Source organism: Etheostoma spectabile, unplaced genomic scaffold (assembly GCF_008692095.1).
Source record: "Etheostoma spectabile isolate EspeVRDwgs_2016 unplaced genomic scaffold, UIUC_Espe_1.0 scaffold546, whole genome shotgun sequence".
Taxonomy (NCBI): domain Eukaryota; kingdom Metazoa; phylum Chordata; class Actinopteri; order Perciformes; family Percidae; genus Etheostoma; species Etheostoma spectabile.
The window spans coordinates 79,829-107,690 of record NW_022605626.1 but is presented as its reverse complement, the minus strand read 5'-3'; the positions used below and the strand labels follow the sequence as shown (position 1 = coordinate 107,690).

General features: G+C 44.9%; 1 protein-coding gene across 2 annotated transcripts in view; it reads right to left on the bottom strand.

Annotated features, from left to right (window-relative positions):
• The window catches only part of crb2a (crumbs cell polarity complex component 2a), a 137,368-nt gene that overhangs the window by 103,170 nt on the left and 6,336 nt on the right, over positions 1-27,862 (bottom strand). Inside the window, exon 1 of one of the 2 annotated variants that reach the window (XM_032511918.1) lies at positions 6,329-6,496. The exons of the other annotated variant lie outside the window; for it this stretch is intronic. Coding sequence (XP_032367809.1) covers positions 6,329-6,395 — 67 coding nt within the window. The 5' untranslated portion in view covers positions 6,396-6,496. Of the gene's footprint in view, positions 1-6,328; positions 6,497-27,862 lie in introns of those variants that run through there. 2 annotated transcript variants of the gene reach the window in all.

Genomic DNA, 27,862 nt, shown 5'->3' with positions numbered 1-27,862 from the left:
CATTGCCCTTGTGTAACTAAAATGGTTAACCTCTCGCTGTCTACTGGCGTTTTTCCAGATGCTTTTAAGCATGCTATAGTGGAACCGTTGCTAAAAAAGGCAGGCTTGGACCCGTCGGATTTGAATAGTTTTCGGCCTGTTTCTAAGCTCCCGTTTTTATCCAAGATCATTGAGAAGGTAGTCTGCGAACAGTTGACATTTCACCTGGATAATAGTAACATCCATGAGCCATTCCAGTCAGGGTTTCGTAAACAACACTCTACCGAAACGGCCTTACTGAAAGTGTCAAATGACATCATGATGTCAGCTGACAATGAAAACACAATGTTCTAGTTCTCTTGTTCTGTCTTCAGCCTTGACACCGTCGACACCAAGTTTTGCTAAGGGATCAAGTAGGGGCTGCAGGTCAGTTTCTGCAGTGTCTACCTCATATTTACTGGCGTAGTTTCAGTGTTACAGCTAACCAAATAAGGTCTGAGTCTGCAGACTTGCTCTGTGAGTGCCTCAAGGCTCTGTTCTGGCCCTGTTCTATTCTTACTGTATTTGATCCCTTTGGAAAGATCATACAAGGTTCAATGATTTTTTTTCACCTATTTGCTGATGATATCCAACTTTACTGTTGCTTCAAGCCATCAGAGATCTGTAAGGTAAACTCCTTGCTCCATTGTCTGTGGAAATTAAAAATGGTTAAGTGAAAACTCCCTGCTCTAATGCAGACAAAACAGAAACATTGTCATTCCCCCTGAGGATGCAATCCCTGGGATTAAACAATACTTGGGTGATTTAGGTCAGTCTGCTACCAAGTCTTAGAAATTTGGGAGTTATCTTGACAAAGACATGCGTAAGTGCAACCCGCAAGCAGCTGACGAGAACCTGCTTTTTTCAATTAAGGAAAATCTCAAAACTTAGAAATATAGTTTCAAGAAATGATTTGGAGCTTATCATTCATGCCTGTTGTGTCTTCGCGGTTAACTATTGTAATAGTTTATTTTTTGCCTAAACCAAAGGAGCTCTCTCAACTGCATTAGTACAAAACTCTGCAGCCAGAATTTTAACACGTACTAATAGGAGGTCTCACATATCCCCAATCCTAAAAGAACTTCATTGGCTCCAGTGTCTTATAGGATACATTTTAAAATTTTGGTTCTAGTTTTCAGAGCTTTCATGGCCAGGCTCCCCCTTATTAGTGACTTGATCAGCGTTATACCCTTTGCGTGCTCTGAGTCTGTGGATCAGAACCTGCTGACGGTTCCACGCACTCTCTACCGTACTAGAGGTGACCAATCTTTTCAGGCTGTTGCCCCCAGGTTGTGAATGACCCTCCACCGTCTATGCGCTCTTCGATTCTGTTGATGCCTTCATGCAGACTAAAGACACCGTTATATGTTAAGGTTTCAATTAGCTACTGTGGGTTGATATGATCATTTGCTGTCTATGCTTTTTATTGTGTGTATTTGATATAATGTTTTTGTTGTGAAGCACTTTGTGCCCTATACCTGTGAAAGGTGCTATATAAATAAACTTTTACTTACTTACTTTGCAGCATCCTTGCTTCTCGGAGCAATCTGCACACTGTTGACCTTTTCCAGCTACACCGGGACTAGCCAGTTACTACAGTTAGCCTTCGCTTCTACGCTATCACTGTGCAAGCCACAGACATCATTTGGCCCGTTTCCATGTAGATACATAGTCACTGACATGGTCATAACCACCACATGTTTTCATTACCTATTTTTAGGCCAGAATAACTTCAAGGTTTTGTCGCAAAGGCATAACCTGTCTTCTAGGACATAGCTAGACCACCATTTCATGAGTGGCAAACAGTGTGATGGCCATAATCCATAGTCCTATATGATCAATCTATGGAATTACTGTGGCAATCATTTGTTAAAAGTTTAAAATTTGACATACCACCACACGTCACAGGCAGTGAGCCCCAGCAGCCAACCCCTATGACTCGGGCAGCTGCTCTCAGCTTTACACCATGGTCCTGCACCCTCTGAAAGCAGAAGGTTGCTGGTCATTTCCAATTTTTGTTGAGGGCATCTTCCCTGTGATGTGAACCGTAGACACTAACTGTGTTTGATCTGTACAGATACAGAGGAGAGAAGAGCCCATGGTTTCCAGATTAGGCTCACGTCTGCTTGATGTAAGAAGAGAGCAGGATAAACACCACATTGATTGAGCAGGTGATCCTTGCTTGCTTGGTAGAAACTTAACATAAGTGCTGTTGGGTCAAACATTTGTGAAGAGTCAGGAAAGTTCTTTCTTCTAATGAATTCAGTTGATTTCATTGATTTATCCCTGTCTTTAAGAACCCCATTCAGCACTTTATAGCACAGTGTTCATCTGGATTTTTTCTGAATGTCACATCAACAACTTCATATGCTCTATTTCATCAGGTTCACTGTCACCTCATGCGTTCAAGATGCTTAATTCAAATTAAATTCTCACTTCCTATAATACCAGTGTAGGGGAAGTATGGTATGTTAAGGTGGGGAAATATCATAGTTATGGCAACAAATATGCCAAATATAATAATAACACTTGGTTAGGTTCAAGTTTTTTAAAAGAGCAAACTTAATTGCAGGTCTCTGATAGGGACACACCATCTCCCATTGGCACTAATGCAAAAGTGAGATATTTAACCATGCAACATGGACCACATTGCTATGACCATGTTGCTCATGTAATTCTAATAATAACAATATAACACATCCTTATTTGGCCAAGTACATTTACACCTACAAGGAATGTGTCCTCTGCAATTACCCATGCTAACTGACCAGAGTCCAGCGCAGTTGAATGTAATGCGTGCATTAGTCAAGGCTAGTCAGAGTTCCCAGCATGCATTTCGTTACCATGGAGAACCTGCTCTACAGAGAACGGACCCAGCGTGCTAACGAAACTCTAATGATGCCATAAAACCAGCTTCAATTCTAGCAGCAACATTAAGATTCATTGAAGTAAATTAGAAATCGAATAATTCAAAAAACCCAACCTGAATTCCCGCAGAAGGCATGTTTGACCCCCATCTCAACTTTGAACATGAGGTTCTAGCTTTCCAATCAGTGCACTTTGACATTTCCTAAATATACATTTCTGGGACAATATATAATAGACGGGTATTGATTTTGATGTGTGGTCTAGTTTGTCACTTTATGTCTCTCTGCTTCATTCAAGCATTGCTTTTTTACTGAACACACCTTCTTCCTATCCACCCTCCCCCCCCACTTTAGTCTTTCCCCGTCTTCCACCTGAGCAGGTCTGGCCTCCCTGACTCCCAGAGCCGTCCACAGTGTAATCCCTCGAGCCTCTTGGGCCAATCCCCTTGCTCTCTAATCTCCGGATGGGGGATACATGCACATATACGCTCAAGCATGTGTCCACTCTCATTCTCCAATTGTCTCTACATACTCTTCTTCTTCTCTTCTTCTTTCTTACTTTGAGCTCACATTACCCCAGCTTCCATACTCAAACCCTCATTAAACAAGGCACACAATGAATAACCCATAACATTTTAACGTTTTACACAATTTTTATACACATAACCAAGCAACTCTGTCTTCTATTAACTGTCCAATCAGAGCTCCAAAATATCTTTCCTTGAGGTCCACAGCTCAGCACCAGAGCATTCTGTCATCACACATGATTTGCTCTGTCTCTTGTCTCTGCTCCCACAGAGACAGATGAAGCTTGTTTCTATTTTTCTCTCCTGTAATGAAACAGATGACAGAAAGCAGAGCTTGTCCAAACCCAGCCCCTGCTTCCATAAATCCAAGCACGCACGTATCTACAACCCCATGAAGTTGGGACCAGGGTAAAACGTGAAAAAATACAATGATTGGCAAATCCTTTTCACCTGTATTCATTTGAATACGCTATAAGATAATATATTAATGTTCAACAAGATAAACTTTATTTACTTACAAATATTCTCCTTTTGAATTTGATGCCTGCAACACGTTCCAAATTCAGCTGTGTTACATCACCTTCCTTTAACAACACCTCAATAGCTTTGGAACTAGGACACTAATTGTTAGTAATTGTTGAAGCTTTTTAGGTGGAATTCTGTCCCATTCTTCTGATGCATAACTTCATTTGCTCAACAGTCAAGGGTCCCCGTATTTGTGCTCTTCATCATGCACCACACATTTTCAAAGGGAGACAGGTCTGGACAACCAGGCCGGTCTAGTACCCACACTCTTTTACTATGAAGCCACTTTGTTTGTACACGCATGTGGCTCAGCCTTTTCTTGCTGAAAGATGAAATGGATGGATGAAATGTGGACTTGTCAGACCACAGCACACTTTTCCACTTTGCATCAGTCCTTCTCAGATGAGCTCGGGCCCAGAGAAGCTGGCTGAGTTTTGAGTTTTATCTGGACCTTTTAGATGTAGTGACGAACTGCGTTAACTGCGTTAACTGCGTTAGTTTTCTGAAGTGTTCCGAGCCCACGGGGTATACGTCTACATAATGAAGTCACTTTTAAATGCAGTGCTGCCTGAGGATCGAAGGTCATAGACTCCAATGTGGTTTTTGGCCTTGCGCTTACGTGCAAATTTCTCCAGATTCTCTTTTTATGATATTATGGACTGTAGATGATGAATCCCTACATTCTTTGCAATTGTACATTGAGAAATGTTGTTCTTAAAATGTTGACTATTTGCTCACGCAGTTGTTCACAAGTGGTGAAACTTGCCCCCTTGTATTCTGTCTTATTCACTGTACATTTTACACAACATCCTCACTTCATTGAACTGGGGTTGTACATTTTGGCACTGAATTGATCATGAACACTGTGTGACTGATATTTCATCATCAATCATGTGTCCAGTGGTGTGCCTCAGGGTCAATTCCTGAGCTCTCCTGTTCTACTGTGGACATTGGACTTGGTAAAGAAATGTTTCAATATGTTGTACCTCCTGATTACTTGTTATTGCAATTGGCAGTTTTCCATCCCCACCTGAATCAGGTTCCGGCTCATCCAAATGCTTTCATTCTGCAAAAGCTCCGCCCCCTCTCTAAACAAGTTGATAACATAGGTAATCCCAGTTGAACATTTATTTATAAGTAACATTATCAGAACAAGAGTGGCACGGTTCACATTTACATGAGTCACTCTAGTGAGCACTTATTTTGACTTTGGTTGAATGATAAGTATCACCTGCTTTTTTATTTTCTCATGTCAAGTGAAGTTGAACCTATGCTTTTATAATTGCTTTATAGCAAGGGTTATAGCTATTTTAAAAGACTGCTCTGGCTTCAGTCGGCACAATCCATACAGATTCAGTAAAGTTCCACTGAATATGAACTCACAGTAACTGGACCTGTGTGCATCAATCAGGTTTTTAGATGAGCAGCAGTCCTTGCCTTTTTCTGCCACCATGGCGTTAATTTTTTTTACCATTTCATTCAATGAAAGAGTCGATGCTTAAAACACTCCCAGAGATCACATCATCACATCACAGAGAATGTCTTCGGCCTGATGTCCCTTTGCCTTTTAAATGTTAAAACAGAACTTTCAGAAACAAAACGTAACTTTCTTGGAATTGTGTGACCTTATTTATGTGCATACAGATATGAATGAGATTCTCTCCACTGATCTCACCCTGTTTGCTCTGTTTGAGTGTGCATGGCTGAGGAACACTGCCTCTGATCAGATCCAGTCATGTGTCAAATCTAAAAGACAGAGCTAGTAAAAAACTGAAATAACTGTCCATTGACCATCAACCTACAATCAACATCTAAGCTTTCACGGCCGCTAATGTTTAAGATCCAATTAAGATATTGTCTACTAAACATCATACAGTGTCGTATTACATAACGATCCTGCACATGCTCAAGGTTTTCTCGTAGTGTGAATCCATGGAAACTAGTCAATGCCCTCATAATTGTTGTAAGTGACAAAGAGGAACCACCCCAACCTGTCCTCCATCTATTTGAGTCTCCTTATACAGTGGAGCACACAGAGCCCAAAAGCACCTCCCAAAAGCCCACTTATGTGCCATTCATCGAGCAGCCCCTCGAGAGCCTTGCTGACATTCTAAGGCCTGCTCCATCACGGCCCTCTGGACTACCAATATAGCACTTATATTCTTTGTGTTATCCTGTATGCTGCAAATATTTGAGGTAAAATAGTTACAGTTGTTATTTTTATGCCCTTGTAATAACTCTTTCTATCAACCTGTTACTTTTACAGGAAAGTACGAACAGCACAGAATATCTTGAGATATAATTTGATTTCCTTCAATTACCATTAACAGACACACTCATTCAAAAGGAACACTTCAAACTGTCCTGGAACACAACAGTTGTCTTACTCACCCCATTTGAACATCATCATTGTCAGCAGTACTGTCTTTAGATTCAGATGAATTTTCCCCAACTCCATGGTAAAACCAAGGACCAAAAGGTAATATGTAGAAAAAAAAAAGTGAAAAGACCTAAAGTAGTGACATGCGGCTGTGTGGAGAGCTCCTGGCTACGTTGCTGTGCCCAGTGTTAGAGGCTGGCATGCTACACACTGCCCATGCTTGCTACTGATGAGTGCAGCAGCGAACTCTAACAGACAGCCCTCCCTGCTCTGACACTCACAGAGTGTAATCAGCCATGAGAGCAGCGAGACGCCAGGAAACATGAGCTGGATTAACACTTGCTAATAAGGATGCTCATTCTCTGAGCTCCTGGTTAAAAGGGATACTGTAAGGGAAGGCATGAAGAAACCATATGTTTAAAAAAAAGGCAAGGCTTACTTTCTTTTGAACAAACAACAAAATCAATATTCTTTTCTCTGTATTTTAGTTATGAGCCTTTACCAAACAATAAGGATGCCATTTATCTCTATAAAAACACATTTAATTCTAATTAAATTAAATTAATGATGATTAATTAAATTAAATTTTTTGAATTTTATTCTCTTTTTGTGGACTAGAGCATGTTAAAACCGCCCTGAAACATAGGACCCTGGAACATGGGACCATGAAACATGACCCTGAACATGGACCATGAAACATAACACTGGAACAAATGTGCTGGAACATAGATGCTAAGAAACTTAGGACCATGCAGCCATAAGACCCTAGGAACAAGAACCCTGGGAACATCATGGGAACATAGGATCATGGGAAGATAGTACCCCGGGACACAAACCTTAAGCACATTATGAAACATAGAATCCTGACAACATAGTACCATGGAAATATAGGACCCTGGGAACATAGAACCCTGAGAACATGGACCCTGGTATAGCACCCTGAAATATAGTACATGAGAACATAGGACCCTGGAAATGCGGTGGAACATAAGACCTGGAACACGACACTGGGATATGTTCCCAGTGTCCAGTGACCCTGGAACATAGGACCATGGAAACATAGGAACCTGGGACTAGACCCTGAGAACATAGAAACCTGAGAACATAGTAACATGAGAACATAGGACCCTGAGAAGATCATGGTAACAGAAGACCCTTAGAGATATGATATTGAGAACATAGGACCCTGGGAAGATGCTAGGTACATAAGACCCTGGAACACAGGACCCTGGGAACATTGGACTATGGAAACATAGAACCTGGAACATAGAACCCTGAAAACATAGAACCCTGAGAACATAGTAACATGAGAACATAGGACCCTGAGAAGTCATGGTAACAGAAGACCCTTAGAGTATGTGCTGAGAACATAAGACCCTGGGAAGATGCTAGGTAACATAAGAACCTGGAACACGGACCCTGGAACATTGGACCATGGACCATAGGAACCTGGGAACATAGAACCCTGAAAACATAGAACCCTGAAAACATAGGATGCTTGGAACATAGGACAGGTAGGCTGGCTGCTCAATTTGATGGAGCACTTTACCTAATAAATGCAGACTGAGATGACCACACGGCTTGTGTGCTGTAACACAAGTGCTGAGCTTGGTGGCTAGTTTGCAGAAAACAAGCCCAGCCCCCCTTGTGTGTGGATCTAGGCTTGCTCCACCGTGCTGTTGTTGTAACAATGATGTGATGACATCTTAGTCTGGGCAGGCCATGGTGAAGTGCTAGGTGAACTGCTCACAGCTACAAGGCGTTGAGATGCTGAGTCACTCAACTATTTCAACAGCCGCAGACCCCGCAGCCTTTGTGGACAACACCCCAACACATCAATGAAACCTGCTTGTGGAAACCACTGGTTTTAGCACACTTCCCTTGGGCTCTTTGCCACTGCAAGACTACCACCACTTTTTCCTCTCCTGTGGACAAAGGCCAAAATGACTTTTGGACAGATTTCATGTAGATGAATTAGCGGAAGGGTAGATCCACATTGAAGTGGCATTACCATTCCGACAAATCACCCATCGCTGACATGACTGAGGATCCTGAGTCTTTTCTGCCTGCAGTGCATTGTCTGCAATCATACATGGTTCAGGTCCGGGAGCCAGTAAAATGCCGAAAGCAGAACCTAAGACTCGAACACCCGGCCCTCAAAGCCAAACCTGGATGTGGGAAAACCAATCACCTGCTGTGATGGTTTGCCTGACGGCTTTGCAAATCTTGCAGCCCCCTGTTAACCATTGCTGACCTATAACACACATTCGATTTACATAATAAATCCCTGTTTTTCACTGAAAACATAAAATGTCAAGCAAAGCATCTGATGTAATGATACATCAGTAGTACACTGACTGTTTTCACAATATCTAAAACTAATACCATAATATCTATACTCCTTTAACTGAAGGCAAATCCACCACACGTCCTTGTGTGAACCACCAGCCTCTAGCTGTGTTAACCTGTACGGTCCAGTGATCCAGCCAGGTTTTAGTCACTTGCTCATTAGTGTCTTCAGCAGCTTTAGTAGCTCTTTGTAGTATGGAGCTTAGCAGCAACATCCATCACTTAGCCTGTTAGAGACTTGTTTACCTCCCTTTGCCCCTCCCTCCCCAAACACCAGCTGGGCCTGACCCCCTACGGCCTACCACAGATTTGCACCCATGAACTTTGTGTCACCTGCAGTAGCTGGCACATGATGAGGATATTGTGCATTTGGGTATTGCTGTGGCATAATGTCAAGACTTACACTGTGGGCTGGGATTCAGCCTGAAAATATAACCACAAGGTCTGTGTTGGTGTGATAAAACAATCAAACAAAAATTTGTGTATATAATAGATCTGAACCAGAAACTAAAACAATGCACAGCAGTTGGTAGTTATATGAGTTTGGATTTTATACTTCTGGAAAGATATCAAAATCATTGTTTACTCATTTTTACACGATACAACATAGTTTATATCCCCCATGGGGAAATGTAGTGCCATTAGACATGTAGACAGTTGAGGCATTAGAGAGAAAATACACAACTCAAGGCAATACAAAATTAACCAAACCTTTTTGACCAGTGGAAAATTACAATTTTACACTCGGTTTTAGAACACACTACACACAGGCCTAGATACACACATGCTCAGGTCTTTACTGCACAATGTGGAGTGATGTCAGAGTGGGGGGGGGCTGCAAATGCTGGACAGCGCCCTACAGTGTAACAAATAGTGATACCTCGATGCGACTCCATATGACGACATCCCATTCATGGACACCGATTACCCGACTGTCAGTCTCGTCGCAGGTCCTCATTGTGATCATATGTAAACATATCAAACACTTCATTTCCTCCTTTCTGTACAATGTGTGCCTTTTTCTGATTAAGGTCTTTATTAATGTTAAGGAAGTTTATATGCCTTTTAGGGTGTGTTGCACTGGCCAGTTTCCCCCCGCCCCTCCCTGTTAATTACACCTCTCTCTGTGAGCTCAAACAACCGCACGACCCACCGAGGCACCCAGGTCAGCTGACCAGTTGCTCCTTGCAGTCCCAAGATCGAGGTGAAGACCCAGAGCCAATCACACCTTTACTGTTGTAGCCCCCAACTCTAGACTGTTGCCTCTACACTGCCGTTTTTGATTCAATCTTAAACACATAATTATTCTCTGGATTTTTAATCACTTCAGATTGGCTTTTCTTTAATATTGTCCTTGTGTCTTGTTTAATGCCTTTACTATAATTTTGCTAAATTTCAGGACTTGGCTAAATGTGTTTTTAAATGTTTTTATAAACATGGTTGGATGATGATTTCTTTATTCTACTTTTACCAGTACTGGAGCTAAAACAACTGATATGGTGAGATACAAAAAAGGGTACATCACCTTCGGAGCACTAATGTGCTCAGGACATTTCATGGAATGTCCAAACCTTATGAACAATTGTGTACCATGTGTGCGACGTGCTATGTTAGACGGCGTTTTAGTGACCGCCGATGGTAACACCACATCTCATGTGGATAAAGTTCTCTTGATGTAGAGAGCGCCTTGCGTTAGCACACTCTAAATTTTAATTTAGTTTTCATAACAATCATTAGGTCCATCCATGATTTATAAAAATGGACACATTAATACCACAAATAAATCTATTTAACCCTAATCTAAAGAAAAATTATGCCATTCATTATTTCTTCTTACTCAACTCATTGGCCTTGGCTCATTTCTGTGAATAACATAAATAATAACTTTTCAATTACTTCGAACAGTACACCCTATACTATTACATATGAGGTGTTTGGGTCTATTGGACCCCCCTCCACATACTATTCATATGAGGTGTTTGTTCCGGACCCCCTCCACATACTATTACATAGAGGTGTGCGGGTCTCCTGGACCCCCCTCCACATAACTATCATATGAGGTGTCGGTTCTCTGACCCCCTCCAAAAGATTACATATGAGGTGTTCGGTCTCCTGACCCCCTCCACATAACTATTACAATGAGGTGTTCGGTCTCCTGGACCCCCCCACTAACATTACAATGAGTGGTTCGTGTCTCCTGGACCCCCCTCCACTAACTATTACATATGAGGTGTTCGGGTCTCCCTGGACCCCCCTCCACAAACTATTACATATGAGGTGTTCGTGTCTCCTGGACCCCCCTCCACATAACATTACTATGAGGTGTTTCGGTCTCCTGGACCCCCTCCAATACTATTACATATGAGTGTTTCGGTCTCCTGGACCCCCCTCCACATACTATTACATATGAGGTGTTCGGTCTCTGGACCCCCCCATGAAACTATGTTTGTCTTTCTGATATTCTCACACAAAGGTACACCTTGTTTTATTTCAAGCACTCTCACTGTTCTGATAAAATCTAGAATTAACCCATAATGCAAAGATCTTGTTTCATTTTTTTTAATCAATTTCCTTGTTTTCACACAACAATGATTCTGATCATAATGTGATGTCACAAGGGAAATGGCAAATCTACCATACATTGAATACTTATACATTGGTAACTGAGCTAAGTAAGCATCTGTTCGGTATTTTACATAAATAGTTTGTCTGTATTGTTTTAAAAGCCCAATAAGGTGGTGGCTCCACTAGACCAGGAACATGGCTATGGAACAGAATATGATATCCAACTCCCAGTTACTCAGTCTGTTTTTCCATTTTTCTGTTTCCTGATTGTCGTCAGGGGCTCCTTCACAGGCTGGAATATCCATTGATGATTGACATGGACCTTATTAGGACAAATAGGGACGGCCTTGGAGGAGGATGAGGCTCGTGCACGAGCGCAAAAGGTAACGCACTCGTATTTATAACAAGAAGAGTCTGGACAGGTGTACGCCGCACGGTGTAATAAATCAGAATATTGTTTTTGCGTACAGAAATTCTGATTTTATGGCACCCTACAATCTTTAAAATAGCCTCTACGCGCATTTTATAAATTAATTTTAATGGAAACTAGTGGCATTGGACCGAGAATATCTAGAGCAAAGGCTGATATCTCATATCCAGAGAACATTTACAGGCCTTGGTGTTTTGTATGTTGGCATGATGTGTGGAAGATGAAACTGCTGATGTGGAGCAGCTGTCCCATGAAGCAGCTTGGAATCTGAAGCTGTTCAGTAGTAGCCTACCAAACACAACCTCAGACACACACAGCCCAACACTGTCATCCCTGCAAATGCTTCATCACGGAACAACTCCAGCTCAGTGACAACATTATGTATATATATACCCTCACTTTAGTCAAACTGAGTCATTCCTTCATGTCCTTCAGTACATCATGCACTTAATGCAAGCTGTGGGGAAATGGAGCATGATACTGCGTAAACACTGAGTCCTTGAGAGGTTCCTCCTAATCAGGAAACGATACAGATTGAGTGGTAAACCACACAAGGATGACAAGTGTTTTTACATGACAAGTGTTTTTTTACACCATCTACATGTATTGTCAGCCATTATGTCAGTTAGAAAAGACCCTGCTCCTTGCATCTCTCAGGTCTTTTGGCCCCGACAGTGTTTTCAGCTGATGAGCTGACAGGACATGACACCTGTGCCCTATGCAAACAAACAGCACAGACATGACTCACTACCGTCTATCTAGGGATAATTTATGTGCTTAGTCGACTCTTGGATTTTCCTACTTTAGTGGAGAAACTGACAGCAGCACCTAGATCCAATCAAGTTCAACCATGAATCCCAGAGTTATTATCTGTGAGATATACTGTAAATAGGTTAACTCAACTGTTACTCTTCAAATGTACTCAAAATGTGACATTTCAGGAGCACCATAGTGGTTTTTTCAGTTTCATTTACTTGTAGGGGCCCCCAGCGTTTAGTCTACCCTTGGTAGAGGAAGGTTCAGTTGACGTCTGTCAAACATCTTTTAAGTGCAGTTTATGGAGTTGAATTTTCCAACAACATGGCCCCAGTAGGAAAGGTAAAGTTTGTGAGAATTGTGTCGCCAAGTTGTCCCCGACTTGGCAGAGAACAGAAACGGTGTTGAGAGCAGTTCCCAATCCAGTACTACCACAGATTTGGACACAAGCCCAAGATTTGATTCTCCGGGAACAAAAGATTCGTTCAGAAAAAAGCATACCTGACTTAACCGTTTACAAGCTTCAGAGATAAATATGAAACTGCTAACATGTGTGGTGTGAGTTAACATTGAGGAGTTTAAAGATGTAGCATCTACCAGGCAGGTCTTTTTTTATCTAACAAATACAAATAACATGCTATATTGGAAACCAGTCCCCAAACACATGAGAAAGACGTGTGCGCAGGATAAAGAACTCCTAATGTGGTAGCACATACAGAAATGATTCATTTTCTAGTGGTTTTGGTGGAAATTAAAAAAATCACAACTCACCTCAACAATAAGTAAATGACCCGTCTGGAACAAGCCGACTTGCACACGGTCAGAAAAGTATCCACAACCACAACACTCACTGGTCTCTTTCCCCGTCTGGTCCAAGGCACCATACCTCCAGCACACACAACTCAAATCAGCATCCAAGCCAAAGGTAACATCCCTTAGATCTCACACTTCAAGCTCAGACTAATTAACATTGGTTGAAAAATAAATATACAAATGATATCACAGTCTGAAAGGTCACCTCCATACCATCATATCGTAAGACTAGGACGTTGTATTTCCTCTGTTGCGATTCTGAAACCGATCTGGCAAAATATCTACTTCCTGACAACACACGAAATCTATGTGGTACTAATCAACTCCACAGAATTCCCTCCACGAGGCAGAACATTTAAAAATAGGGTCCAAGGCTGCTCGGGCGTCACACACCTACAGCCTAACTATCGCCAAGGAAACTACCGCCATCAACGGAAAGCAAGAAATAAACAGGCTAATGCAGGAAACATGTGAGATTACAGAATCCGACACAAACAACAAGGCTTACAAGTGTACAATAATTAATAATCATGTAGATAGTTTCTATCATCAATCGCTGGATAAGGAAGTAGGTAATATTAGTAACTGGTAAATACATTGGACATTTAGTGACTTTAAATGCATTCTTTGATGAGAATCAATTAGGCATATACCTTTATTCATTAAATTTAATAGTCTCAAAACACTTTAACCCCCCCCCCCCCCTTCTGTTTGTTGGTGTGCATCACATGGTTCACGAGAAAAGGTACTTAATGCATTGAAATCTACATATTGGAGTCCTGGCCTTTCCGGATACATAGGACCAATGCCACAACTACATGCAGAACAATGCGTTATATTTGCCCCTCTGCTGGTAAGTACGATGGTCCTCGGGGGTGACCTAAACCAGCCGGGAGGGGAAGGACAGACAGAGTGAAGAGGGGGGAGGGAGGGGGACAGGAAGAAGGTAACCCCCGCTCGCTTACCCCTGCACGGGATCTGTTGGTCCTTTTCTTAACTGTCTATGGATAGATCCATGTACACACACAAACACCCACACACACACACACACATACACACCACACACACACACACACACACCACACACACACACACACACACACACACACACAACACACACACACACACACACACACACACACACCACAACCACGGAGAAAGCCAGGGTGGACCGGCCACGTTTTGTGCGTGACACCGGAAGCTAGCTTTTTGACCTGAGGCACCCGTTGGTGTAAATCTAGCCCGCAGCCATTTTAGGAGAGTTGGGTCCTATGAAAAGGACAGTTCCAACGGCGATTGCAAAGCAAATATAAAATAAAATGAATGTGTTTGTGTAGCAGATACATGAAGGAGGAAGTATGATACTTGACCTAATGTTCTAAATATGTTCACTACGTGTTGTTTCGGGAAATGTTACGTCTACGGGGCCCTCCTGTAGAGAAACAGGGTGTTGCGAGCCCAGGCCACTATTGGCGTTTCCATTATCTTGGGCTGTTGTCTTTTTCCGTCATATGCTGTCCTTCTTTTAACTGTCTATAGCCGTCAGAGACTGCTCTCTAGCTATCTACTGACGTTCACGTACACAATGAAGAGAAGTTGACGTCACTATGTTCGAGTACTTCTCATATGGTGGTTAGCTAACGGGAGCTACGAAGCTAGGTGACTTCTGGGACAGCCTGACAGGTTAGCTTCGACAGCTAACAGTTGGCTATGAGAATGACTGACCGGGAAGATAAGAGACTCTCCCGTGCAGCTCTCTGGTTGTTGACATTACACACGGAGCCTTTCGCTGCAGGAACGTGACGGTACCTCACACTGTTCATGGATGCTGTGGCACGGTCGTGTACTTAGCTAGCTAACGTTGCTGCAAAGTTGCTAACTAGCCAGTGGCTAACGTTAACTTCGACTAAATGCTAGCTAGTAATCACTGGCGCAGTCTACTGCAGCTATTCTGTCATTTCACACATCCATCAGCTTTGGATCTGGTCCATGCCATCAACTAGTATATATATATATACTGTACGTATCGTGAATGCTTGGTTGTTGTTCTACATGTGGGAGAAACCTATTCAATCACATGACTTGAAACATCTACCTTTATTTTAATTATCGGCAGATTTGACTCGATAGACAATATAATGGCATTCCATGATTATATTAATTCCTGAGATGAGCCACTAATCATGACTTGGGTCATTCTATCTTTACATTATGCTCTTAGCGTGTTGCTCTCTGTAAATAGTTGTCATTCAGATATTTCAATGATTAACATTCTGATGATAGTACCTACTCATTTACAGTACCAGAATTTTACTCATAACTAGTTGGTACATTAGTTAGTATATTGCATCTATGATACATTTGGAAGTCATGAAACATTCATAAGCCATGTTACGACATCACATTCACCACTCACTCTGTTCCTTCACAATTATAAGCATCAATCAACATTAAATAATCATAACTACAATGTGATTTAAATGTAAAACTGTCATAGCCTCTCAATAGATCGGGCCATATGAAGAAAATCAATATCCCGATATTCTGACAAATACGTCAATGTCGATATTTCGGCATATATGTAGGTTGGCGTTGGTGCTTAAACAAATATCTTCACAAGATTTGTGATTATAATCCATCAGTAATGTTGCATACAACAACTAGTGGGTAAGGCAAAAACAAACAGCTAGAACCGTCTGGTAATTTAATTTATGATATAATTTTATAAGTTATACTCTTTATTGATGATGATACAATTTACACTCTACACACCGCGACATCACACATGACAGGCGCCCTGAGTGGTTGAGGGGGTTCGATGCCTTGCTCAAGAGCACCTTGGCACCAGCAACCTCTGGTTCCCAACCAAACTCCCTACGGACTGAGCTACTGCCACCCCGTTCAGAACGTGACATCCTTCACTGTAATAGAGCCTTAAAACCAGGAAAGAACATATTACGATACCAAAATTCTAGATGGCATCTAGCCTCATACTCTCGACATGGTATATATCTATATATTGGCCCAGCCCTACTCTCAGGTCTAGTTTTGAAGATTGCACATTGATATTCTTGTCCTATGGAGTTCCCTGGGTTATGAATGTGTACCCTACCCTGTGATCCTACAGAGCGACGTGAGACCTGACGTGCGCTGGGCGGCGTTCCTGTCGTGTTGCAGCTGCTCCATGTTGCCATGGGACTGCAGCCTTCGAGGGCTGGCTGCAGTCCGTCCGGCCTCTTTCCTTACCCTTACAACCAGCAGCGCAACCACTCGGACCAGCTGATCTCTCTGAGCGGAGCCGTGCATGCTCCGCCACCTGTCAACGGCTGGAGACACTGTGAGAGGGACTTCCTGCGCCTCCTCCCCTGGAGCTGGCCTCTACCTGCTGCACTGGCTGGACCCCGAGACCCTGCTCACCTGCTGCCTGGGTCTTCAACCAGTGGAATAAGGTCATATCCTATATTGATGTGTGATATATGTGACTTGTTACTACTGCCTATAAGCAAATGTATGGATCCAATTCAGAACAAATCTCCACTTTCATATTGACTCCATGGATTTTTCCAACATTTCATGACATCTGAAGTTGACAGCCACCAGTCTATAATCATCATTTTCTGTAGGATAGGAACAATACCAGCCCTCCAGGATTTTGCACTGTTTTTTGAGATTTTTGCTTCCCAAAATGCTGATGATTCAGTGCTTTTGTAAAGAAATTGGATAAAAGTTTGGATGTTTTGTTGTTGTATGTAGTTGTAGGAGTTGCAACAAAGTTGCGACTTTAAAAAAAAAGAAACTTGTTTTGAAGAGAATGAAGAGTTTTTCCTATACCTTACCAAAAGGCTCAGGACAGGCTTAAGACACAATACAGTATTAGGGACCACTAAGGTCTATATAAAAAGACTTCAGATACAGTATTAGGGACCACTAAGGTTCTATATAAGAGACTTCAGATCCATATTAGGGGACCACTAAGGTCTATATAAAGAGACTTCAGATACAGTATTGGGACCCTACGTTCTATATAAAAGACTTCAGATACAGTATTGAGGACCACTAAGGTCTATGATAAGAGAGACTTAGATACAGTATTAGGACCACTAAGGTCTATATAAAGAACGTCAGATACAGTATTAGGGACCCCTAACGGTCATATAAAGAGACTTCAGTATACAGTTATTGGACCACTAAGGTCTATATAAAAAACTGTCAGATCAGTATTAGGGACCACAAGGTCTATAAAAAGAACTCGATACAGTCTTGGGTGCCACTAAGGCTCTATACAAAGAGACTTCCGATAACAGATTAGGGACACTAAGGTTATATAAAAGGACTTCAGTACAGTATTGGGGAACACTAAGGTCTATATCAAAAGAGACTTCAGATACAGTTATTGGGCCAATAAGGTCTATATAAAAGAGCCCCTTCAATACAGTATTAGGGGACCACTAAAGGTTTATATAAGAGACTTCGCGAACAGGTAGTTTGGGGACCACTAAGGTCTATATAAAAAGGACTTCAGAACATATTTGGGACCCTAAAGGTCTAATATAAAGAGACTCAGAGACAGTATAGCGGACCGAAGGTCCTATATACAGAGACCAGGAGCAGATTTGGGGACCACTAGCCTATATATAAGCACAAAGAGCCACCATGTCATAGGACCATTTAAGTGTCTCGGTGCTGTCCTTTGTGAGGCCATACCTGCACGGTCTAGTCTGTGTTTTATAACGCTAGACCTTATAGTGAATCAGTTGGATCGGATCTAGTTTTTTTTTTTTTTTTTTTTATTGAAAAGGTCTGAATTTGCAAGGAGGACTTCGTCTTGCACTGTGTGAACTTATTATATTTCCATAGTATTGGCACAACACTTGTTATCGTTGCTGCATTTCGTAGCGCTACAGTTTGCTCATGAAAAGGTGTGCATGCCAGCTGCTGTTCAAGCTGCATTTCTTGTGAGGAATGCATGATATAAATTCCAGCATTCAACATAGGGTGTGTTTGACATGAATCATTGCATCATGATCGTGATGCGACGTGGACCTCTTGCATGGGATGCCTAGTGGCAGACCATAGTCGATTATTATTGCCTACGATGTGTACTTGTTGCGCTTTGTGTCTGTTGTGTTGAGACTTCGCTACATTCAGGAAGTCCTCTTTATGAGCGCTACAATAAAAAAGGGAGTTGATTTATCTGACTGCTTTTAATTTGATGAAACCATTGTACTATAACTATAATATTGTTAGGAGGTGTCGTATCGTATCGTGAATGCATGCTATGAGAATAGTGTGAAGGATAATCATAAATCGTGAGACAAGTTGATATTCACCACCTCTAGTTTCAACCATCTCGCAGTGACATCTTGGGGTCTGCCTCAACGAGGGGAAATGGTTGGCATGTTGAATGATGCTCTGAATTTATGAATGTTTATTGTGTTTCCATTAGGATGGGCGAAATTAATTGTATGAACCTAACGAGCCACCTGTTCTGTGGAGTCGTGTTAATAAAGTCCGCCTGCACGCAGCTGGTTGCAGTGGCAGGGTGAGTGCCATGAAAAGCAGCCGAAGTCTCGAGTCTTTCTTTTTCATCTAAGTTCATTGCTATGAAATACAACATCAACATGCTGTTCTGCCAGCCGCATGATCTCAAGCAGTCCACACTAATCTGCCCGTAAATCAAAAAATACGTAAGATAGTGTATGAACACTGCAACTGATCACGGGCCCATTGTTGGAGAATGACACTGTATGTAGACCAAGCTTGATTCCGTGTTGTTGTGGATTAATGTTGGGACCCCTGTGTCTTCCATAACACGGCTAATACGCCAATGGTTTTCTACAGTAAGTCTAAAAGACATTGAATATGAAAATGCTCACAACTCTGCATTTGTCTGCTGCTTAGTCTCCTGTGCTTTATGCTCAGAACTCACCAAGAGTCGACCAAGGTGGGACGTCCCTTAGTGGGGGTAGTTATGTTAATACATGCACTACCTTTTAATAATAGTGACATTTGGCTGAAGAGGTTTTTCTAAAGACATCACAGTCCTCTTTCCAACAGCTCTGTGCACCAGTAATTTCTAAAGGGGATAGGATACCTGATTCATACTAATGGCAAAGCCAGAAATACTCACTACGTTTTAGAATTCTAAAACCACATTGTACACAATTACTGTACATAACCATCCTGTATTAGTATGCGATAGTACGGTCATTAGCCAATGGAAGTGTTCCAACATTTCCAAATGGAGTGTGTTTGTCTACCTTGCAGGTGATCAACTACGTGTACAGAGGTGTTGGTGAGGGGTGGCGTGTGTCGGGCTGGGTTGGAGGATGACGAGTCCTTCAGAAGCCCCCGAGACTGGAGGGGGTCTACCTGTGGAAGGGCTAAACTGCGCTGGTGCACTGCAGGATCAGGAGGCATTTGACACATCCGTTTCCCTGTTGGCCACAGTGCTCGGGTTCTATCGCCATCTACTAAGACGCCTCTCTGCACATGTATGCTGGGCGCTTGCTACAACTTTCGATGTGGAACAGGACTGCCATACTATGACAATCGAACATGCATAGGCTGTTTAGTGCCTACACTGAAACCAATGCGTTTGTTTATGGCACCAATGCTGCATTCATTGATCACTTGGAACGTGTTGTGTGTCTGACTGATGGTCTGATTAAACACCCTAGCAGACACCCAGACCAGCAGGTCGTCGGGGGTTAGTTTCAGGGCTGAATTGTGCTGGGCTTGCTCACTGTAAGCTTAACTGACAATCGCCAATGAAGGGCTGTTGCTTAAGTATTTTTCCTGCCCTGAATCTAAATTGACTGCTGTGAAAAAGGGGCTATTGTTTGATTAATAGCCCTCTTCAATAAGCAACAGCCAAATGGGATGACTTAATAGCCCAAGCGGTAGGCTGGGCACACACACTTGTGTGGCCACTTTCAAAGGAGATGCACTCTTTGCCAGCACTTCTTAAAGAAACAACGTGGCAGAGGACTTGTACGTGGTCTGATTCCTTGGGATTCTGCAGAATGTCAGATTACTGACTGAGAAGTTTTTTCATACATAAAAAAAAAAGCAAAAGATGTGGACACAGATACCTCGAGAAGATTGACTCATTTATCATTTTGCACGAGAAAGAAGACTGATTACAGTTTTCCGCCTGGGTCATGGTTGTAACAAAATTATGCTTGAAAAAGAACCTTTTTTCGCCATCGACTAACGGCGTCTGGTACCATTACAAGGGGTTTCCTTTGTTCATTCTCTAAAAAGTCCCATCCAATGCGCGCTGTTTAGAAAACTTCTCCACATAAAAGGGCAAAAACACAATTGGAAGCGCTGTCAAGATCCATCCAGGCCACAACCGGCGAATTTCGTACCCCCAGTCTCTATAAGAGAAGAATGTTGCAGAAGTCTGATATAAAGCTGTTACGGAAATACACCACTATACTAGGAAGTCTGCCAGTCTTGTTCAAGTGTGTGTCCATGGCAGTGTTGGAATTATGTAGCATGTCCCTGTAGTACATTCGGACACCCTCCAGGTCCTCAATACAAATGGAAATAAATGCACATGTGTATCACCAGTCCCTGCTAGCAAGCTGTTACAGTTGCTTGGAACCAGCACTATTTTGGCCCACGTCTCCATTTGCACGAAATAGTGGGCCTTATACTTGTAGGTGCCCCACCTAACAAAGAGATACTGGTGGCCTTCTCGATGTTACACAAGCAAAAACTCTGTTTCCCCGTCAACATGAGAGACACAAAACCAGGAGTTAGTAAAGTCTTTACTCTGGCCCAGAGTGTCAAGGTCTCTGCTTACAGTGACAAGATGACACATACGTCATTAAACACATGCAATATCTGTGCATGAGTACAAAATAGTATATTATACTTAATGAATAATAGGTATCAAAATTCAGACCCTTAAAGGTAATACCAACGCAAAGCGGCTTAGAATTAAGTGTGTAGTATGGAACAACGACACAGTAACATGAATAGACCCACAACAAACAATCGCTGGTAGATAACTGGCTGTGATGTTGAATGTGGAGATTTGTTAAATCAGCAACTTTACAGACTGTAACTGTATGACAGTAAAACCCGGGGTCCCGACGTTACTGTAGTCCTCTGCTGTCCTTATTTTGTTCTGGTTGCATCGCTGGGTGCTTATAGCGATACTAACAGGGATGGGAGTCCACAGCTGTTCATCTTTATAAAAGTTTTAATAACATATGAATAAAAAGCGTCATCCCAAACGGAGGTATGGCTCCTTTACCCCAAATTTACAAAGTGGTGAAATATAAAAAGTAGGGTCCTGTCGCTACCTTTGGTGCACGGTGTTGGACGCCATGTCGCTGTGTCTGTCTGAGATGGGCTGCTTTAGGTTGTCACAGATACCAGCCATAACCAGAGATGCCCTCTTGTTTGCAGGCTTCCGAGTGACTCTCGTGCCAAATTATGACTGCGCACTGGGCCCAGTGATTTAGGAATTCAGAAAACACACCTGTGTCAACTGTGAATTTGATGAACAGAAGCTGGTACCATATGGGTACCTTTCACACTATGGCATGACGGGATGGAGCAAGGGGCTAAATCCGAGTCAGTTCCGTGGCCACATGGACGCAGGTTGGTTGAAATGTTTGTAGAGCATCCTAATAGATCTAGATGGCTTTTACAATGAGAGAAAGTTGGGCACCCCAGTAAAACAGTTTAATTAAGGCATAAAGAAGAAACGAAAGTTGAAAAAGCATCTCCAAAAGGCAGATTAGACTTCTGGATATGTGTCACAAAACTTAGATTCAGGTTCCATTCTTTTACATTTCAAAATAACAAAAAAAACAAAACAAAAATGGCGTCTGCAAGGTTTGGTGGCCCCCGCAGAGTTTCTTTCTAGCATGCCCCCCCCCCCTTTGGAACGTTGAGACGTGACGGGTCATGGGATGGTTTCCAATCATGGTCTGGAAAGACCAGGTGATGTCAATCTTAACGGTTGAAATCGCCCAGATCATCTGAACCCCCCCCCCCAACAATCAGCACCAGGCACCAGACTCATTGACCCCCCCCCCCCACACCTCCACACCACGACTCTCTAAGTAGTTGTTAGAAAACTGAAACTGAAAATAGTACGCCAAAAGCAGGAGAAGAGAAAAAGATAGCAAAGATTTTCAAGGACAATATCGCTAGTTGGGGAATGCGAATTAAGAACGGCCCGTCCATCTAGAGGTGTAAGCATGGGAAGGTAAGAGACTGCGAAGGACCAAGAACAAATCAGCAAGAACAGCTCGCGGATTTGGATACAAAAGCAGCATCCAAACCCCGTTAACTGACCGGGTCACACCATAGACAGCTGGACCCGGAGTGGTCCTATCGGAACTTTTCACGAGTAAGAGGGGGTACAGAGGGGTACAAGGTAGGTAGAACTCTGCAGTGGGGCCCCAAACTTTGCCAAATGCCCATTTTTTGGTAAATGATGAAAACCAAATCTACTTTTTGTGACAAATTATACATGTCTAATCTGTCATTGATGCCTTTTGGAGATTTTGTTCCCATCTTTCTTAACTTCTTTATTCAACATTATACAATTTTACCTGGGGGGCACAACTTTAAAACTTTAAAAAAACGAGTAACTATGCAGTCGATCCCAAGACGAGACCTACCTACTACTACCCTCTGGTGTGTACAGGACGTCTGAGAAGATCAGAGCTCAGAAAGCAAACGGGATGCGTGATGATGCTCCTTCCATCATTTGTGGTGTTTGATATATTTTGTAAACATTTATTTACGGATTAAGGGCCTAAACTATTAACTCGCTGTAATGGATGTTGCGAAAAATTGTGATTAGTTTAATCGTGTGAGATCGTGATAAATCGACCATTTAGTTTTTTGAATGGTTTGGTCTAACTTGTTTTATTCCGTCTTTTTTTTAGAATTTACGTTCCAAATGTGGAATAATGTTACCATCGCCGATGTTCTCCAGAAAGCAACTTCTATTTACATCAATTACTATTTTACATGAAGGATCTAAAGGTCGGCCAGTTGTAGGGGGATGCTGAGGTCAAGATCTTTCGTTTACAGGAAGAAGTACATGGAATATTTTTATTTTGAAGTGTTTATTATTACCACTTATCTTTTGTGTAAATGTTCTGTTTGTGACTGTCGAATGTCCCATGTTATTCACAAAAAAGCTCATTGCTGGCATTTCATATCTCATATCCTATGGTTCTCACTCCGTGCAAAGATTATTAGAGCATTTTGATCGGGGCTCCACGTGCTAATGCTCCAGACTGTTTTACTTTCCACAGGGAATATGGAACTTCAGAAACTTTAAGAAAATGGTGGGAATCAAGTCGTAATCGGCACTACGCAAATCTGGCGCAAATCCCACATTAGAGTGTTGTCACCACCGGTCAGGCCAATATTGAGTGATGGCATTGCTTGAATCTCTTTGGAAACCTTGTTGTTTGTGGCGCTCAGTGTTTCAGTGTGGACTGACACGATGTGAAATGGATGTGCTGTCAGTGGCTCGGCGGACTTCACGGTGAAGGTGTGTCTCTGTCCTTCGGGGCGTGTATCAACACTCTGACGGGAACTACCGATTGCGCCTGCGCCAGGTCAGCCACTCATTAGGAAATGAGTTTGATCTATCATGCCATAGTTAGTTAATACTGCTTGTTGTATAAACTGGCCAATGTGTTAACAATCCCAAACCTAAAGGACAGGATCAGATAGTAACAGTGGCTTGTGTTATCGCCATCAGGTTTCTGCTACAGAAAGTGAGGCTGGAATCGATGGTGCATATCCTGGGATTATATCCTCCTAAGGTGACTGAAAGTATGAAATAAGGTACTGGTCTCCTCTCCAGCTGTCTCGTTGTCTTTGTCTCATGTCTCTCATGTGCTGACGTGCTGACGGTAATGGTGGTTTCCTGTGCAGGTCTGGCCTTAGGGAGAGAATCAACTGCAAGTGTTTTTTCTAAGACGTTGTCCGTGTCCGAGGACCGCAGCATCAGCTCACACGAAGGCAGTTTGCGGACGCTACATCGTTGCAGCCTCTGACCTGATGAGTCTATCATGGGGACTGCCAGTTTTGCTGATTCTCATGGTAAAAAAATGGACTGCCTCGGTAGCTGGTCCATAGTCTCCGTCACGTCACCCAAGGTTTCTGAAACAGTGAATTCTAAAAGTGGCCATTCCCGATGGCTCTGTCCGTTGCAGTCTTGCTTTGCTGACTCCGGCTAACTCCCATCTAAACCAAAGAAATGCAAAGAAAGAGGGAAGGGTGTGTACTCCGAAGGCGGAGGAACAAGCCCCAGTCTGTGTGCCCATGTGACGCACCCCTGTTACTCAAAGCGAGCTAGCTATCTAGTTATCAGCTACTGTAGACACCAAACCTGTTAACCATGGTTAGGGGAGGAGTAGAAGGGGGGGGGGCGGATGAGAGGGGAAGGGAGGGGAGGCGGAGGGGGAGAGAGGTGGGGGGAGGAAGGGGGTAGAGGGGGGGGTAAGGAGAGGGGAGAGGAGGAGTGAGGGAGGAGTGGAGGAAGTTAGGAATTAGTATGTGGGGGAGGTAGGGGGGTAGGGAGTTAGTGAGAGGGGCGAGTGAGTGGGGGAGGAGGGAACACCAAAGTAGAAGCGAGGGAGAGTTAGAGAGGAGAGGGGGGGGGTAAGAAGGGGGGGGAGGATAGGGTGGCGGCGTTGGGAGAGAGGGGGGGGGAGAGAGGGGGATAGGGGAGAGAGGAGGTGGGGTAGGGTGAGGAGGGGCGGTAGGTGAGGGAGGGGGTAGGGAGGGGGAGGGGAGGTTGGGTAGAAGTAGCGAGGGGGGGGGGGGGGGGAGGAGGGGGAGTAGGAGGGGGGGGGAGGAGGTGGGGGGGAGGGAGGCGGTGGGTGAGGAGGGGGGGGGGGGCGAGGGGAGGGGGTGGGAGGATGAGGAGGGAGGTGAGAGGAGGAGAGAGAGTGGAGGAGGGGGGAGGAGAAGAGGAAGAGGAGAGAGAAGAAGGGGGTAGGAGGGGGAGGGGGTGGTAGAGAGAGGGAGGGGTGGGAGAGGAGGGGGGGAGGTATGTTGTAGTGGGGAAGGAGGGGGGCGGAGAGGGAGGAGGTAGGGGGAGAGAGGAGAGGGGGGGAGGGGGGGGGTGGGGAGGGCCGGGGGAGGGGGGAGAGTTGAGGGGGGGTAGTGGATGGGGGGAGGAGTAGGTTAGGGGGGGTGGTTAGGAGAGAGGGAGAGGGAGTAGAGAGAGAGGGAGCAGAGGGTTTAGGGGTAGAGGGTTAGTGAGAGGGTGAGAGGTGTGAGAGGAGGAAGAGGGGTTAGGGAGGGGGAGGGGGGGTAAGGGCGAGAGGGGGGGTGGAGGGGGGGAGAGGGAGAGAGGTAGGGGTAGAGGAGAGTGAGGGGGGGGAGAGTGGGGGGAGCGAGGGGGAGGAGGGGAGGGGGGGGAGAGGGGGGGTGTTGGAGAGGTGAGGGTAGGAGACAAGGAGGGGAGTTAAGCGGTAGGGTGGAGGGGGGGGAGGGGGGAGAGTAGAAGAGGGGGGAGGAGAGGGGGGGAGGAGGGGGGGTAGGAGAGTAGCGCGGGGAGGGAGGTGAGGAGTGTGAAGGGGGAGGGGGGTAGGATTAGGGATGGGGTGGGAGGGGAGAGGAGGCGGGAGGTAGGGGGAGGGTAGGAGAGGGATTGGAGGCTAGAGGAGTTGGGGAGTAGTTTTTAGGAGGGGAGGAGTGGAGGGGGGGTAGGGGGGTAGAGAAGGGGGGAGATAGGGGGGGGGGAGGAGGGCGAGGAGGGGGGGGAGAGAGGGGGAGGTGGAGGGGGGTGAGGGCAGTAAGAGAGTAGGAGGGGAGATGGGGTGAGGAGGGAGGAGATAGGGGGAAGTGGGGGGGGGAGGGGGGTAGGGGGGGAGGGGGAGGGGTTAGGGAGGGGAGGGCGGGGGATGGAGGGAGTGAGGTTAGTAGCGCGGGGGAGTTGTGGGAGTGGGTAGGGGTGTGGACGGAGTTCGGGCTGGGGGGCGAGGGAGGCGTGTGGGGGTTTTAGTGGGGGTGGGGAGAGGGGGGGGGGGAGAGTAGGAAGAGGGTGGTAGGAGGAAGGATGGGTTTAGGGGGTAGTAGGGGTGAGAAGCGAGGGTGGGGGGAGGTAGGAGGAAGGTGCGGAGGGGTGGGGAGGAGAGAGTGGAGCGGGGAGGAGTCGATGGGGTAGGAGAGTGGGGTTAGTGGGGAGATAGTAGGGTTAGGGGGAGAGGGGGGTTTTATGGGGCGGGGATGTAGGAGGAGGGTGGGGGGCGCAGGGGAGGGGGGTGAGGGAGGGAGTAGGAGGGAGGGTGGAGGTGTAGTTCGAGGGGGAGAGGGGGATTGAGCCTAGAGGGGAGGTAGGCGCGGGAGAGAGAGGAGGGGGGGAGGCGAGGAGAGTAGGGAGAGGAGGAGGGAGAGAAGAGGGGGGGGAGAGGTTGGGGTTCGGGGAGGGGGGAGGGGGTGATGAAAGAGGAGGTCGAGAGGGGGAGGGAGGGGGGGAGATAGGAGGGGAGGAGCGGGGAGGAGGGTTAGGAGAGTGGGGTCGGGGGGAGGAGGTGAGGTGAGTTAGGGATTAGGTGAGGAGGGGGGGAGGGGTTCGGGGGGGGTGGAGGAGGAGGTGGGAGGGAGAGTGGGGGGTGGGAGAGGGGGGGGGGAGGAGAGAGAGTGTTTGGGTAGAGGAGAAGGTCAGGGAGGGGGGGGGCGTTGGGGTTAGATGGGTGGAGTAGTATAGGAGGAAGGGGTAGGAGAGGGAGAGGGAGATGGGGATGGAGAGGGACGGGGGTGAGAGGGTGGGAGGGGGTAGGTGGAGGAGGGGGGGGGGGGGGGGGCGGGGGGGGAGGGGGGGAGGGAGGGGGAGTCGTGAGTGGTGGTCGAGGAGGGAGGGGGTTGGTAGGGAGAGGTGGGGGGCGGGGGGAGGGAGTAGGAGGGAGGGTAAGGGGGTTGTGCTGACAGGCGGTGAGATGGAACACTGCTGGAACTGGGCTGAGATGTGGACCCATGGCCAGAAATATCATAGTCAATAAAAAATTCAGCCAGAGAAATACAGACATTTCATACACAAAACAATTGTAACTCTGCTGCCCCGCCATTTTACCTTGCTGGACCCATTCATATTGAGTCACTCAACACGCTGTGAGCTCCTAGCAGAAACTACACAACAGAACCTGTCAATGACCTGAAGAGAGCTTGGGATCCCCCCCCCCCCCCCCCATAGTCTTAAGAAAACCCTAGTAACATCCTACGCGTCATGGATTAAAATCCGACAGTGACATGTCCCTGGCCAATGACCATTTGATATCCAGATGGATCATGGGTCTGTGAGACAGAAATACTTCACTTTCCCTTTTTTTGAGGAAGCAGGATAATGATTCCAACCCCAGAACACCTCCCAGCTGTGGAGCATGGAGGTGGCAACCTCATTCTTTTGGGATGCTTTTCTGCAAAGGGGACAGGACGACTGCACCGTACTGAGGGCATTGGATGGGGCCAATGTATGGCCAGACCTTGGCCAACAACCCCTTCCCAAGAAACACACTGTTCTAGTTCTCTTGGATCTGTCTTCAGCCTTTGACACCGTCGACCACCAAGTTTTGCTAAGGGATCAAGTAGGGCTGTCAGGGTCAGTTCTGCAGTGGTTCACCTCATATTTATC